The following is a 14,423-nucleotide window of genomic DNA, read 5'->3' as shown; positions in this document are numbered from 1 at the left end:
AGTATTAAGATCCGTGCATAATGCACGGGAGTATTTATTGCTTTATTACATGTTTAAAGGAAATCACATAATAATGTAGACTTAACTTCTTACCCAAAATCATAAAACATAAAGTATGAGTGGTGATGAACAAAAATTACAAATGAAATTTCCAAATCAATTTATATGTTGGCGAACACTTCCTTGTAAACTACATTTAGTGTATTTGCACACAAACAATGTTCTTTATCAAACGGAAGGATCTTGAGACCTTTTTTTTCTCGTAACTCCATGTAATATCCTAAAAACTTAACCATGTTTAATGAATCAATTAGTTATAATCAATCACTAATTTGATTAAGAGCTTAAATTTTCTTTCTAATATGTTAAACATAAATTATTAGACTTTGTAAAGAGGGGTAATTCTATTCTTTTGTTTAACCAGAAAATATTAGACTTATATTTAACTATCACCCAACTAGGTGGTTGAAAGTTGAAATAATGACCTTTTTCTGATTTCATAAATTAAAAGAAAAATAAAGAAAGTATTATAAAGTTGATGAGGTTGACTCCTTTCTTCCTCCTTCTTCATTCCTTCGACTTTCATGGCAAACACATGGCAAACATGCCCAAACTGGCTCAGCTTTTTCTCTGCCCAAGCCACTCACACCTTCATCTAAGTCAACATTTCAGTAGACATATTATTCAATTCTATAACTCAATGGTACATCCACAGTTTTGGTCAAAAACCACCCAACAAAGTTCATGGTTTTTGAGCTCCAACAATGGCTATAAATACACAATCTCGTTGCTCAAACACACCACACAGATCAACATTACTCCAATCAGAATTACCTCAAATTTAATCAAGAAATAAAAGAGGAGAAGAAGAAAGTTAAAAAGGCCAAAATTTGTAAAGGCTATTTCGCATACCAACACCACCATAGCACCACCACAGCACCACGACGCCTGACCCCTATTCAACAGTCAACACTACTCGCCCCTCCTACCACCGTCATTCGCTGAACCACCGCCGCACCAGCCACGCCAGCACCCACCCTCTCTCTCTCTTCCTCACACTCTTCTTCTTTCTCGCTCAACCTCGCGCCTTGCTTTACCACGCCACTGGAGGTTGCCGTCGGTATCAGTCGCTCCCTGCCTCGCCATCGATCGCCGCCCGCCCGCCTGCACGCACTCCCTTCCTCTCTCTCCTCTCTCGTTCAATCTGTTCGTTCTTCCTCTTCGTTGCGCCTGCTGTACGCGCAGCAGCACAGACGACCTCCGCCACCGTCGTGCCGCCGTCGCTTCTCACTGCTCGTCGCCGCCTTCCACCGAGCCGGAACCGAAGCCATACTTTGTCGCCCCTGCTCCTAGTAGCAGGGGTAACGGTCAACTCTTTTTTTTTTAAAAAAATTCTTATTTTCCTAAGTTACTAATCTAAGCCCAAGTTTATTACCCTTGCTAGTTAGTATTTGTTTTGGGCCTAGGAGAATCCAAGTTGAACTAAACTTAAGTGATAATAAAGTTGTTATGTTATGTTTTTTTTTTTTTTTTTTTTTTTGCTCCAAAAGAGGTACAGACATACCGCAAAGAAAACAAAAGCGAAAAACTAAACAACCAAACTAAAAAACAAACATGAAAAAACTAGCTAGGGGGGTAGAAGACGAGGAAAAGAAACTCCTCTGAGGTCTTCATCAATGATGGAGCGAAGCCCCGGTGGTGCCGAAGAGTAACTCCATGATTGGCCAGCCAATCTGCAGCCCGATTACCCTCGCGATACACATGAAGAATCCGAACTTCGCATTCCTCTTTCTGGATCAGCTGAAGGCATTGATTGAGCATGTGGGTACATTCATTACGCCCCGCCACATTGTTCTGAATCATTTGTGCACAAGCTAAATTATCAAGCTGAACACCAATTTCCGGATTTGAAGCTCATTAGCTAGTTCCAGGCCTTTTAAAAGTGCCATAACTTCCGCTTTGAAGGAATTGCAATGCCCAAAATTCATTGATAAGGCTGAAACCAAACCCCCGCAATGATCCCGAATGATAGCTCCACCACCCGCTGGTCCAGGTGAGCCCTTCGCTGCCCCATCAGTATTGAGAACGTACCAATCCATGGGAGGATGTTTCCAGGTAATACCCATTTCTTCTCGTCCTCGGGAGGTGCTAGGCTTAATGAAAAGCGATAACTTCCTATCAATGGCCCGACGAGCCTCATTGTAACGCACGTGAATGAAACCCCCAATGTCTTGTGGCACCTCGTGGTTATGCCAAAAAATGATACTATTTCTCCACTTCCATATCCACCACACTGCCACAAAAAAGAGAGTAACCCATATCATGAAACCATCCTTGTCCTCATGCTGAAGATTTGAGGTAATCCAATTGCGAAGAGGCAACTCGTAAAATCCCGGCATGTCAGCAGGTCCCCCAAGCTTGGACCACACCATACGGGCAGTCGCGCAGTCTCTAAGGAGATGTAGGGTAGACTCCTCCTCCGCACCGCAGACATAGCACGTTGGATCATCCGACAACTTTCGTTTAAAACGCATCGAATTACACATGATCCTCTCATGGCAGACCGTCCACAAGAAAGCACGAATACGTTGTTGGACGGGGGGCTGACCAAACGAGCTTCCAGCACTCGTCATCAATTGCATCACTTATGTTTTGCATGAGACATAATGAAGAGCGAATCGTGAACTTACCCTGCTTACCATGGTGCCAATAAAGCAAGTCGCCCTGCTCCTCCGAAACTCGAACCTCAAATGATTGGATAATTTTGAGAATGTTTTGCGGGAGATAATCTGCAAAAATTTCCCACCTCCATCCTAGATTAGGGTCCCACATTTCATTAACCGTAGCTCCCAAAATTTCATCCGGAATAGGCTGTGTTGCTAGATAAGATAGCGTGGAATTCGTTGCCCATTTATGATCCCAAAATAAAGTTGTCTTTCCATCATTCACAGCCACTTGCGCACCTTCACAAAGCAACTTTGCATTCTCCGTAATCCCGTTCCACACATTTGACATTCCAGGTTTAGGTGAGAACATGTCAATATCACACCGTCCTCTGCAGTACTTAGCACGCAAAACTCTTGCCCATAGAGCGTTAGGTTCTACTAACAACCGCCACCCAAGCTTTGTCATGAAGGCAACATTAGCCTGACGTGACGAAGGGATAGCTAAGCCTCCCTGACCTTGAGGCTTTTGGAGAGTCTCCCAGGAGATAAGATGGATGGCTCGTTTTTCCTCCGTACCACCCCATAGAAACCTGCACACCCTTTTATCAACATCATCACAAACGGATCGAGGCAATTTAGCAGATTGCATAGAGTAATTAGCCATAGTAGTGAGGGTGGATTTAGCCAATGTAATACGACCCGCTAACGACAAATATTTCGTCTTCCAACCCGCTAGCTTCCTATCTATCTTCTCACAAATGTGACCAAAAGTGTCACGAGTCACTCGGCTCATTAGAGTAGGCATGCCTAGGTACATGCCCAGGTCTGTCGTGGCCTCAATGTTTAACACCGAAGAAATGTTATGCTGGGAACCGTCATCCACGTTTCTTGAAAAGAAAACTCGGGACTTCGACAAACTTATTTTTTGTCCTGAAGCACTACAAAACCTTGTGAGACAATCATGAATAACATGAGCTTTGTAATAGCCCTGTTTTTAAGAACATTTATTTAATGCTAATCATATTCATTAAGTTAATTATAATTAGAAAATTCTTATTTTATTTGAGTTGTGGAATGTGATTTTTTATTTGTCGTGTTGTAAAATATTTTACTTAATTTTATGAGGTGATTTTTACTAGTAATTTATGTGCAACAAGTTAAGTTGTATTTTTTTTTCCCAAAATAGAAACCCAAAATTTTCTCTTTCTTTTGGTCGGTTAATTAGATCTCAAACCGCTTATTTCTTTCTCTTGTCGGTTAATGTGAACCCAAATGCAAAGAAACCCAAAACCCCCAAAACCTTTTCTTTCTCTCTCTTCCCGTGTGGAAACCCGAAACCCCAATTAAACCCCCCAAACTCCTTAATCTCTCTCTCACCCCTGCTCTCTGCCTCGCCGGAGCTCCATCCTCGTGCCTCGCCGACGTTTTTCGACGGCTGTCGGAGACCGGCGCTGCACTTCGCAGTCCCTGTTCATCTCTCTTATGTGTTGTGTTGTTGTTCGTGGTCGATGTAGCCTTGTTTTCTCTCCCCTGTTCTTGTGTCGTCATTGCGGTTGGTTGCTGCTGTCGTTCCGTGCCGCCGTGGCCCGCTGCTACCTCGCCGGTGCTCAACAAGCCTCGCGAAGCTCCGCTGCTGAAGCTTCGAAACCCCTCCACAACCCCTCCGTCTCGTGTTCTTCGTTGCTCCTGGTTATGGAGTATTAGTTTATTTGGAAGTATTTTTAATGGGGTTAATAAATCGTTGTGGTGGTGGTTGTTGTGGAGGTTGTTGTCGGTTGTGCTGCTATATTGTTGTTCTTATTGTGGCGTGATGTTGCTGTTTTTTTGTTATTGTTGTTGTTGTTGTTGTTGTTGTTGTTGTTGTTGTTGTTCTTCTTCTTCTTCTTCTTCTTCTTCTTCTTCTTCTTCTTCTTCTTCTTCTTCTTCTTCTTATTCTTCTTCTTCTTATTCTTCTTCTTCTTATTATTATTATTATTATTATTATTATTATTATTATTATTATTATTATTATTATTATTATTATTATTATTATTATTATTATTATTTATTATATTATTATTATTATTATATTATTATTATTATTATTATTATTATTATTATTATTATTATTATTATTATTATTATTTATTATTATTATTATTATTATTATTATTATTATTATTATTATTATTATTATTATTATTATTATTATTATTATTATCGTTGTTGTTGTGTCGTTGTAGTGGTGGTATTGTTGTAGAGTTGTCACGGTAGTTGTGAGCTAAGTGTTGGTGATATTGTTTGATAAATAGATTAAGTGTAGAATTATGATGGTGAAGTGAAGATTAAGGAAATTAGAATGTTAAAGGTTGATTAGATTAGATTAGTTTCTTTTATTGAGATCTTGTGACAATGGTTTTAGTAATTAGTTTTATCATTGTTATTGAGTTTAAGGATTGTTAGGAGTTCAAGAGAATTGATGGAGTTATGAAGCTCTCAAAGTTCTATTATGTCGGAGCTAGGGAATGGTTCTGCGTATGAGGTAACTTTTATGTTCAGTAAAATGTATTACTTATGCCCATGTGTGTGAATCTCTCTGTTATGTTTTCGTAAATAACTTCGTACTATGGCCATAGTTATGAATGTGATGATGAAATGCCATTGATTGAATATGAATATGCAAATGTTTTGCTGGCTTAGTTTATGAACTGAAAATAGAAAGTGGGCAAGGTATGGGTGGAGGATGGTTACTCTTTTGACCTGATATGGTCGGCCACGCTCCATAACGAACCTTGGGGGTAGTATTGCTGGGCTCCATAACGAACCTTGGAGGCAGTGTTTGTTCTTTGTCCAAAGCCTGTACTTGCCACTGGTTGTTTAAGAGAATGAGCTATGCCAGCGTTGTAATGAAATGAAAATGATTTGAGAAAATAAAATGCCTATAACGGGCTGAAGTAAAGGTTACGAGTTTTCCACTCATTTTGGAATTTTGTTTGTTTTGTATTTTCTTCTCTGAATTTGCAAGTTTGGTATCGAGAGCTCGGAATTCGAAGTGGAGCAAGATCAAGGTTTCATAGTGGCTTAAGGATTAAGCTTGTATTTTAGATAGCTGATTCAGGAATAGTTATTTATAGTTCGTTGTATATACAATTTGGGAATATTGCTCGAGATATTGGTGTATTAAGGATATTATTCCGCTGCGATTTTATTAATTAAGATTTGGATTTTAGTTTATGGTTGTCAAGTGTATTTCGCTAGCACCTCGAAAGAGCGGGCTGTTACAAGCTTGCTCAACACTAGCCTCTGCAAATAAAACAATGTCATCTGCAAAAAATAAATTCGACAACATAGGGCCATTACGGCTTGCGTATATCAGTTTCCATTTGTTGGTGATGATTGCCTCTTCAATAGTTTGATATAGTCTTTCCATACACATCACAAACAGATAGGGAGATAACGGGTCACTCTGGCGAATTCCCCTACTAGGAGTGAAGGACTCCGTAGGCTCACCATTCTAGAGCACTTGTAGAGAAGATGTAGTGATACATTCCATGATAACATTAATCATGAGAAGAGGGAGATTCATTTGCAATAGTGTATCCCGGATAAAAGACCATCGAAGTCGATCATATGCTTTTTCAAAGTCAATTTTGATTGCCATATATCCCTTACCACCTTGCTTGCGCCTCATGGTATGCAAAACTTCTTGCATAATCACAATGTTATCAGTAATCTGTCTCCTTGGAACAAAACTCGCCTGGGTATTCGAAATTAGACCTGGTAGAATTGGCTTCAAATGATTCACAAGCACCTTGGTTATTATTTTGTAGATAACATTGCATAAGCCAATAGGGCGGAACTGGGATACCAACTCCGGATGCTCCACCTTGGGAATCAGTGCAATAAATGTATCATTGAGACCCTTGGGAAGACCCTTACCTGCTAGAACATCAAGCACCAACGAGTTCACATTTTCGGAGACCAAATCCCAGTGTTTTTGATAAAATAGGGCTTGGAAACCATCGGGCCCCGAAGCCTTCATCGGATGCATTTGCTTGACTACCACATCCACTTCCACTCTTGAATATGGTTTAGAGAGAGCGTCCCAGTCACGACGAGGTAATTCCGGAAAAACATCTTGAGGAACATCAAGAAGATTACCCTCTCCCTCCTCGGTAAATAGAGAAGTAAAAAATTCCACGAACAAATTTTTGACTAAATTTTTTTTCATGAACCCAATTTCCGTCACCATCTTTTATGGAAGCAATATTGTTCCGCCATCTGCGTATCAAAGTACTTAGGTGAAAGTATGTGGTATTGCGATCACCATCACACAACCAATCAACTGGGGACTTTTGATACCATAATAGCTCCTCCCTATGAAGGATTTCATCTAATTCGAGGCGCAATTTAGCTTCCAATTTTAGAAGACCCCGATCCTTCCTAGAAGAAAGCGAAGACTGGACTCCCGCAATTCTCGCTAACAGGTGACGTTTCTGAATGAAAATGTTCCCAAAAATCTCTTTGTTCCAGACTTGGAGGTCAGTTGCCAAAGAAGATAAGGCCTGCATAAGTCCCTTATTTTTGCACCATTTTTCCTCAACAAAAGATCTAAACTTCTCGTGGGATAACCAGGTAGCTTGAAACTTAAACTGCCTGGCTATACTTTGTAGCGGAATGAAGCCATTAGGGGAAATGAATAGAGGGTTGTGATCCGATTGAATGGCAGGTAAGTGTCGGAGCTTGGCATTACCAAACCTTAGGCCCCAAGGTCCATTGCAAAGCACCCTATCTAGGCGAGCACTTTGACGAGTTTCAGGAGATAATCCGCGGCCCCAGGTGTGTTGGGGGCCAGAAAATTCCACTTCTATTAGTTCTAAGTCCTCAATCCAAGAATTAAAATTACGAGATCGACGATTAGTTTCAGAACAAGAGTTACTTCGTTCCGAAGGGGAGCGAGTTTCATTGAAATCACCTGCCAAGAGCCAGGGTTCATTCATAGATTCCGCAAAATTTTTTAGATCAGTCCAAAGTTCTTGTCTTTTTGATGGGTCCGGACTCGCGTAAATAGCTGTGAAATACCAAGGAGTCGAGCCAACGCGAGAAACAGTCATGGTTATGTATTGCTCATGTTTAAAGATAGGATCAATAATTAATTCTTCCTTCCTCTAGTAAACCCAAATACCTCCCGAAAACCCTGTAGCATCCATCCTCATATGACCATTAAAGCCTAAAACCGTGGCCAACTTTTCAGCATGATTACCTCTCATATGGGTTTCAACCAGCACTACAATATTAGGTTTGTTTCTTTTGATAATTTCTTTCAATGCAGCTATAAAAGCACGACTACCCACCCCCTGGACATTCCATATTAAGCATGAAATAGGCGGGGTATTGTGAATATTACTAGGTAATCTATCAACCATATCCGTCGGTGAGTGGTTTAGAGTACTTACATAAGCTTGACTGAGCAAGGTAACAAGACGATTGATCTCATTGGGAATCGACAACATGGCTACCAATTCCGGAATCAACGGCTCTGGCTCCTCCCATGTCTTGAAGACTATCTCCACCTTGTGAATCAGGTGGTTCGCCTCTACAAGATACGGGTTTTCCATCTCCCGTCCTATAAACAACGTCTTTTCCGGGGGAAGATGCAGCTTGATGACGTGAGGGGGATGCAGGTTTAGAGGGATGGTGGATTGCTGAAGGAGGCATGGAAGATGGTTCGACATTATTGCAGCGTGCAGGGATAACACAGGTGTTGCCTTGGGGAGAAGAGATGGAGTTTTCTTTGCCTAGGTCTTGCTTAGTAGAACTCTTAACGCGAGCTTGAATAGTCACGTTGGAATCTTTTGGTCGCAATATTTCTTTCCTTATTGTTTTCGGTTTGGAAATTGGCTTGGATGGCAAGATATGGGCTTAAGAGTAGCATCAAACTTCCTAGGGCGCAAATCCTTATCTTTTCCTATTTTAGAAGATAGCGGTAAAGATTTTTTGATAGGAGAGGAAAATTGAGAAGACTCTCCTAAATTAGTTGTTGCATACGATGATTTCTCTATCACTGCCTCAACTTCCTCCTCCAAAATAGGAGAGTCAATATTATCTCCTTCTAAAGCTGAGAATCTTGACCCTCCCCCTGGAATTTCGCTGGTCAACTGCACTTTCGCTCGCGGGGATTTAGAATTTAAATTTCGAACCTCCGCATCAACCGCTTTCGCTGCGCGGGAGGGTGGAGGTGGTTCCACCACCACACTCCGGCCCCCTACACCCTCTTTAGATTCAAGTCTAGGTGGTCTCTTCCGGGAAGGTTTACGAACCAACATCCAATCCCCGAACGTTTCCTCCAATTCAGGTCTCACCTTGGGCAGGTTATCTTCTACTGGAGCATGCTGTTGATGAGTGTCAAGAGCCATGTTAACTTCGTCATTAGGATGAGAAGCACACTCCTGAGCATTATGCCCCCAACAACCGCATTTGAAGCAGATTAGGTGTAAACCCTCATATTGGACCTTCCAAATGCGTCCCTTAAGCCAAAATTTTGATAAAAGAGGCTTAGTTAAATCGATCTTAACACTAAGACGAGTAAATTGACCTCTTTCAGCATTGGAGGTGGTTTTATCAATTCTGAGAACCTTACCTATCTTCGAGCCAATTTTATGGAGGAAAGTAATATCAAAGTATTCAACAGACAAATTCGGAATTCGAACCCAAGCCGTTAGAACTTTGATTGGTGACTCATCGGGTATTAAATTTGGAACCCATTTACGAATTGTTAAGTAGTTATCTTCAATCATCCACGGACCCTGAGTGAGGATGTGGTGGTAGTCTTCTTGGTTTGTAAAGCGAGCAATATAAAATTTACAACCGATATCAGTTAAGGTCATATCACCCTTGAGACTCCACTTCTTTTTCAATCTTCTCATGAGAGCCATGTAGCCCAACTTACCATTGAGCATTTTGAGAATTAGCGCAGACCTCCATGGCCTACACATTTGAATTTTTTCAGCTTTTGATAGAAGGATGGCAGGACACTGGGGATTGTCCATATATTCCTCAGGAGCACAGTCATCATCAGAGACTTCCTCCTCATCTACAGTGAAGCTTTGGGATGGTTGCACATGCTCAGAATAATTGCGGCTGTTCAGCATATCCTTGAAAGTAGTCGAAGTTTTATGCATAACCATGGGAATATCACTAGATTTGTTACCTTCCTGGACCATGTTTGGTGGAGCATCCACCATAGTCTCATCTCTCCCCTGAGTTGTATCAAAGATCCAATTTGTGATCTTGCGCTTGAACTTTTTATTTGATCTAATGATTTGATCTCATTCCTCAGGTGAAACACAGATTGCATTCGCATTCTCAATCGCTTTCCCAGTCGCACCTTCCTTTTCTCTCTCCATAAATTATGTTATGTGGTTGGACTAAAAGATGTTTTAGACTTGTTCCATGGAGTGATTTAATTAGACCACTTAACTTGACTCCAAAAATTTATTATTGGGCTATATCTCATGGTTACTAAATAAAGTTGAGTTGTTTGAAACTAATAAGCTTGTTATTTATAATATGAGTTTAATTTATTATTACTCCGCTAATACTTAAACTAGTTAGCTTGATTTATAAATGTTAAGTGATTAAATAATACTATAATAATGTTAATGGTTCTATTATAATTTTAAACTTAATTAATTTAATAATGAACGACTAATTGGTGCTTAATTATGAACTCGATTAATAATATATTTTCGAATAGTTATATTAATATGTAATAATATAACTTTAATATTTCGATAATTTCTAAAAGTATAACTAAAGGAGCTATTTCACCTAGTTACTGATTAAAGAGTCACCTTAAGAAGTTATTAACGATTAAGAAATAACGACCGTTAATGAGACCTTTATGACGCTATAATGAATGCTATGACCTTAATAAGTGCTAACTAATATTTACGCTTAATAGCTAAATAATGAAACGTTCTTTAATAAAACTATTCTTGAATAGATTAAAGAAGATAAAAGGATATTACAAACCTCCCCCAGCTATCATGGTTGGTAAGTAGGAATTCAGGTAACGTCTACTGCTAACACCCGCATTCCCCTTCGAAGTATGTTTTATGTTTCATGATTAATATTATGTTTTATATATGGATTGCGGGAAATGAAATGTTTTATGATGGTTATGATGATACAATGCTATGAAATGATGATGATGATGTTATGATATTGAAAAAAATATAATTATTCACGATGATGATGATATGCTTAAAAGAAATGAAACATGATAAATTCAAGTGAAAGACGGTTCTTGGCAAGTATTCTGTTATCCCGGGTCGTGCACATAACTTCCGGCCAGTTAGCCACCTTCCGTTTAGTGAGGGCTATTGTCCTCGGGTGGCACCGCGCATTCTGGGCAAATAACGCCACCTTCCGTTTAGTGAGGGCTTTTGTCCTCGGGTGACTGCCTTCCGTTTATGATGTTACTATGTTTTGGGGAGACGTCCCTTCTGTTGTACTAGCCAAGTTACCAAAGTAAAAGATATATGATGATGAACATGATAAAGAAGATAATGTAACATGATATGCTATGTTTGCAAAATAGTTTTACTTATTCTCCCCTTCCTGTTTATAAACAAAATGATGTGAAACGAATTTACGATCTAGAGTAGTATGTTACTAAGCCTCGGCTCATGACGTTTTGTTTTATGTTTTAGGTATGGAGAACAGTTGTGGATCATTATTATACTGCGTTATGGAAATTATGTATGATCTATGAGGTTTTAGGATATTTTGTATGATGAATAAAAAAAGTATTATTTTACGATGAGTAATTGTATAGTGAATTTTTAATTTTAGGCTATTATTTTATTTGTGGGCCATAACCCACATGATTAAGTCATGCTTCCGCTGACGATTAAGGTTACGTATTTGTCGGGGCGTTACACTCCGGAAACGACAACATAAAATTGTTTATGGCTGAAAACATGCATCGAAAGATACATGCTTACATGAGACAGAGTTTGTCCTTGATTTTTATTTATGTCATAACAAAACAAATCATTAATTAAAGGAAATTGTTGTCTCTGAAATCTGATAAAAAATTTTGTGAAGTTAGACGGGATTAGTGTCATTCTTGGGATAAATGTTTTTTTCTCCGACATTGCTTCCGAAAATAACAGTAACTTCCCGTGCATCTGTAACACCCCCAAAATCCATACACGTCTACAGCTACGTCGCATCGACTTTGGGAGTGTTACCGCCGCGATAGAACACAAGGCATAAATAGAAATACCGTACGTAACTCAAATCATTGTCTCAAAACTAAATTGCAGCGGAATTAAAAATGTAAATACAACTCTGGAATCATAGATGACCCCTTTTATTCAAACCTCAAATCATTTAATAACGTTCTATAAAATCTAGTAATATTTAATCCAAAATGCTTAACTTCAAAACTAAAGACTAGCCCCTGTATGCTTGATATCATGCAGCAGCACCAGCACACCTAGTCTGCTCCCCATTCAAATGGTCAATGGTTCATCACAGGTCAACAAACATATAATAACACACGTAAACAGCTATGCTGAGTACGTAATGAACAATTGAAAATATATGAACATAAATGATGCACACATGAACAATCTGATACATGATACTACGTTATGTCACATCCTTTAGTCTTTCTTTATTTGGCATCGAATGGGCACCGTCATCTTACTAGAATCATACGGGCTACTGAATCCTTAATAGACAACTTGGTCTATTAGATGAAATGCAAATACGGTTTTGTTCCGTCTCACACCCATCACCTTAGTATGCATACCCCAAGATCGAACGGAACCTTCCGCCTACTTGAGTTATCAAAATATAAGGACACTACTGTCGTCACAGTAGGCCTGCGTAGGAGTGTAGGAAAAGTCACACACTCCCCCCATTGTTCATTAACTGTCTTAATTGAACGAGCCGCTTATGAAATTGGGACCTAAACCGTTAATACAAAGCTTTAGTGCTACGTCCTTGATAACACTAACAACTACTACGTACTAAGACCATAAGATCTAATGATTCGAATTAAACGATAGCTAATACCTTATTCAAGAACTTTCGTTACTTTTCTATTCTAGTGGATTTAACGTCTTTTAAGAGTCAAAGTTAGTGGGCAACCAAACGTAGTTAATGTAATTAGTCCACTATTTTACCAAACCAAATGGGTCATAAGTCCAACCACGTCTTATGTCCAGAAGTCCAGTCTTACGTCCAAGAATTAGGTCTCATGCCCAAAAGTTAAGTCATATGTCCAAGAGTTAGGTTTCATGTCCAAAAGTTAGGTAATATGTCCAAAAGGTATATGTCCCACAAATCAGGTCATGCATAATAAGATAATAACTTTAACTAATAACAGTAATACACTTTTTCTACTCCCATCTTATTCCATTACAAACCTTAACCAGATTTTTAACTTAAAAACAGAATAATAATTTAACTAGTTAAACAGTCTAATAAATTACTACACAACTTTACTTACTAATTACTAATTACTAATTAGTAAATACAACTTGCGTAATTACGAAAAACAGTAAATATAAAAATAAACTAATAAAACTGATATGGTGTTAAGTACATAAATTATACCGCTAAAACTCGCCGGCAAAAGAACTCCGGCGACCGAACACCACACACGCGCACCACTTCCGCGCACAAAACCGAAACCGTCGCGCAACCACTCGAGCCTCCTTCGCTCGTCGCGCACGGACACCCACACCAGCCGCGACCCTCGTCGCTCGCACGGACAACCTCGACGAACGCCTTCGCACCCCCTTCGTTTCGTCACCCAACCACACTCGCGCGACTCAGATCTGTCGCGCCACCGCACTCGCACGACTCGGAACCACGCTCGCACGACTCGGACACCGCACGCACGACTTCACACAACACCCTGGAGCACTCTTTTCCGCACGCTCGAACCACGCACACACTTCGCACAAAACCTCGAACACCTTCGCACCAAAACTCTCGAACACCCTCGTTGGAACTCGCACCAGACCTCAAACCTCTTCGTACCAAAACTCTTGACGGAACTTGTGCAACTCTCTCGCACCAGCACCACACAGGCGACGAGAGGGAAGAGGCGAGAGGAAGAGCAGCGAGAGATTGAGAGAGAATCCGAGAGAGAAATCTGAGAGAGAGAAATCTGGGAGAGAGAGATGGAAGGTCGGCTGAGGGAGAGAAGGGTTTAGGGTTTTCTGATTTCCTTCTTCTTTTCTTCTTATACTCCCTTCATAAAAAGGTAGTAACCCTAGGTCAAGTCAAAAGTCAGTTTAACCTTTTAAAAACTCCGAAAATTTCCTAAACCAACTCATATTATCAATATTTTATTCCTATTATTTTGTAAATAAACTAAAATACCTTTTATTAATTTCTTTATATTTTCTTAATTAATATGAAATAACTCCCAAAATACGGAGTATTACATCGTGATTCGTGCATACTGCACGAGAAATGTTTTATCTTATAAATTGAAGATTTTAAGAAGCTTGTCCTAAAATCATGGTAGTGAATATTTGTGATGAGTTGAAGGGCCCGTTCTCTTCGGCATAAAACAACTGAACTGAACTGATCTGAACTGAACTAATCAGAATTGAACTGAACTGAACTGAAATGAATAGTGATATGTGAGAGTAAAAGTATTGTCAAGAGCTGAACTGAACTGATCAGAACCGAACTGAACTGAATTGAATTGAATTGAACTGAAAATAAGGTGGAGATAACAGAAACTGA

The 14,423-nt window shown here is 39.7% G+C and overlaps 1 protein-coding gene across 1 annotated transcript; it reads right to left on the bottom strand.

Annotated features, from left to right (window-relative positions):
• Window positions 1-2,553: 2,553 nt before the first annotated feature.
• On the bottom strand, window positions 2,554-8,380 carry LOC104905886 (uncharacterized). Its single transcript, XM_010694539.1, has 5 exons — window positions 8,102-8,380; window positions 7,831-8,002; window positions 6,881-7,620; window positions 6,169-6,813; window positions 2,554-3,654 (listed from the first exon to the last, which is right to left on the bottom strand). The coding sequence occupies exons 1-5, from the start codon at window positions 8,378-8,380 to the stop codon at window positions 2,554-2,556; spliced, it is 2,937 nt and encodes a 978-aa protein (XP_010692841.1).
• Window positions 8,381-14,423: the final 6,043 nt, after the last annotated feature.

The sequence above is a fragment of the Beta vulgaris genome, chromosome 1, assembly GCF_026745355.1.
Source record: "Beta vulgaris subsp. vulgaris cultivar EL10 chromosome 1, EL10.2, whole genome shotgun sequence".
Lineage (NCBI taxonomy): Eukaryota > Viridiplantae > Streptophyta > Magnoliopsida > Caryophyllales > Amaranthaceae > Beta > Beta vulgaris.
The sequence above is the reverse complement of the archived record's forward strand: the minus strand, read 5'-3'. Positions and strand labels throughout refer to the sequence as shown.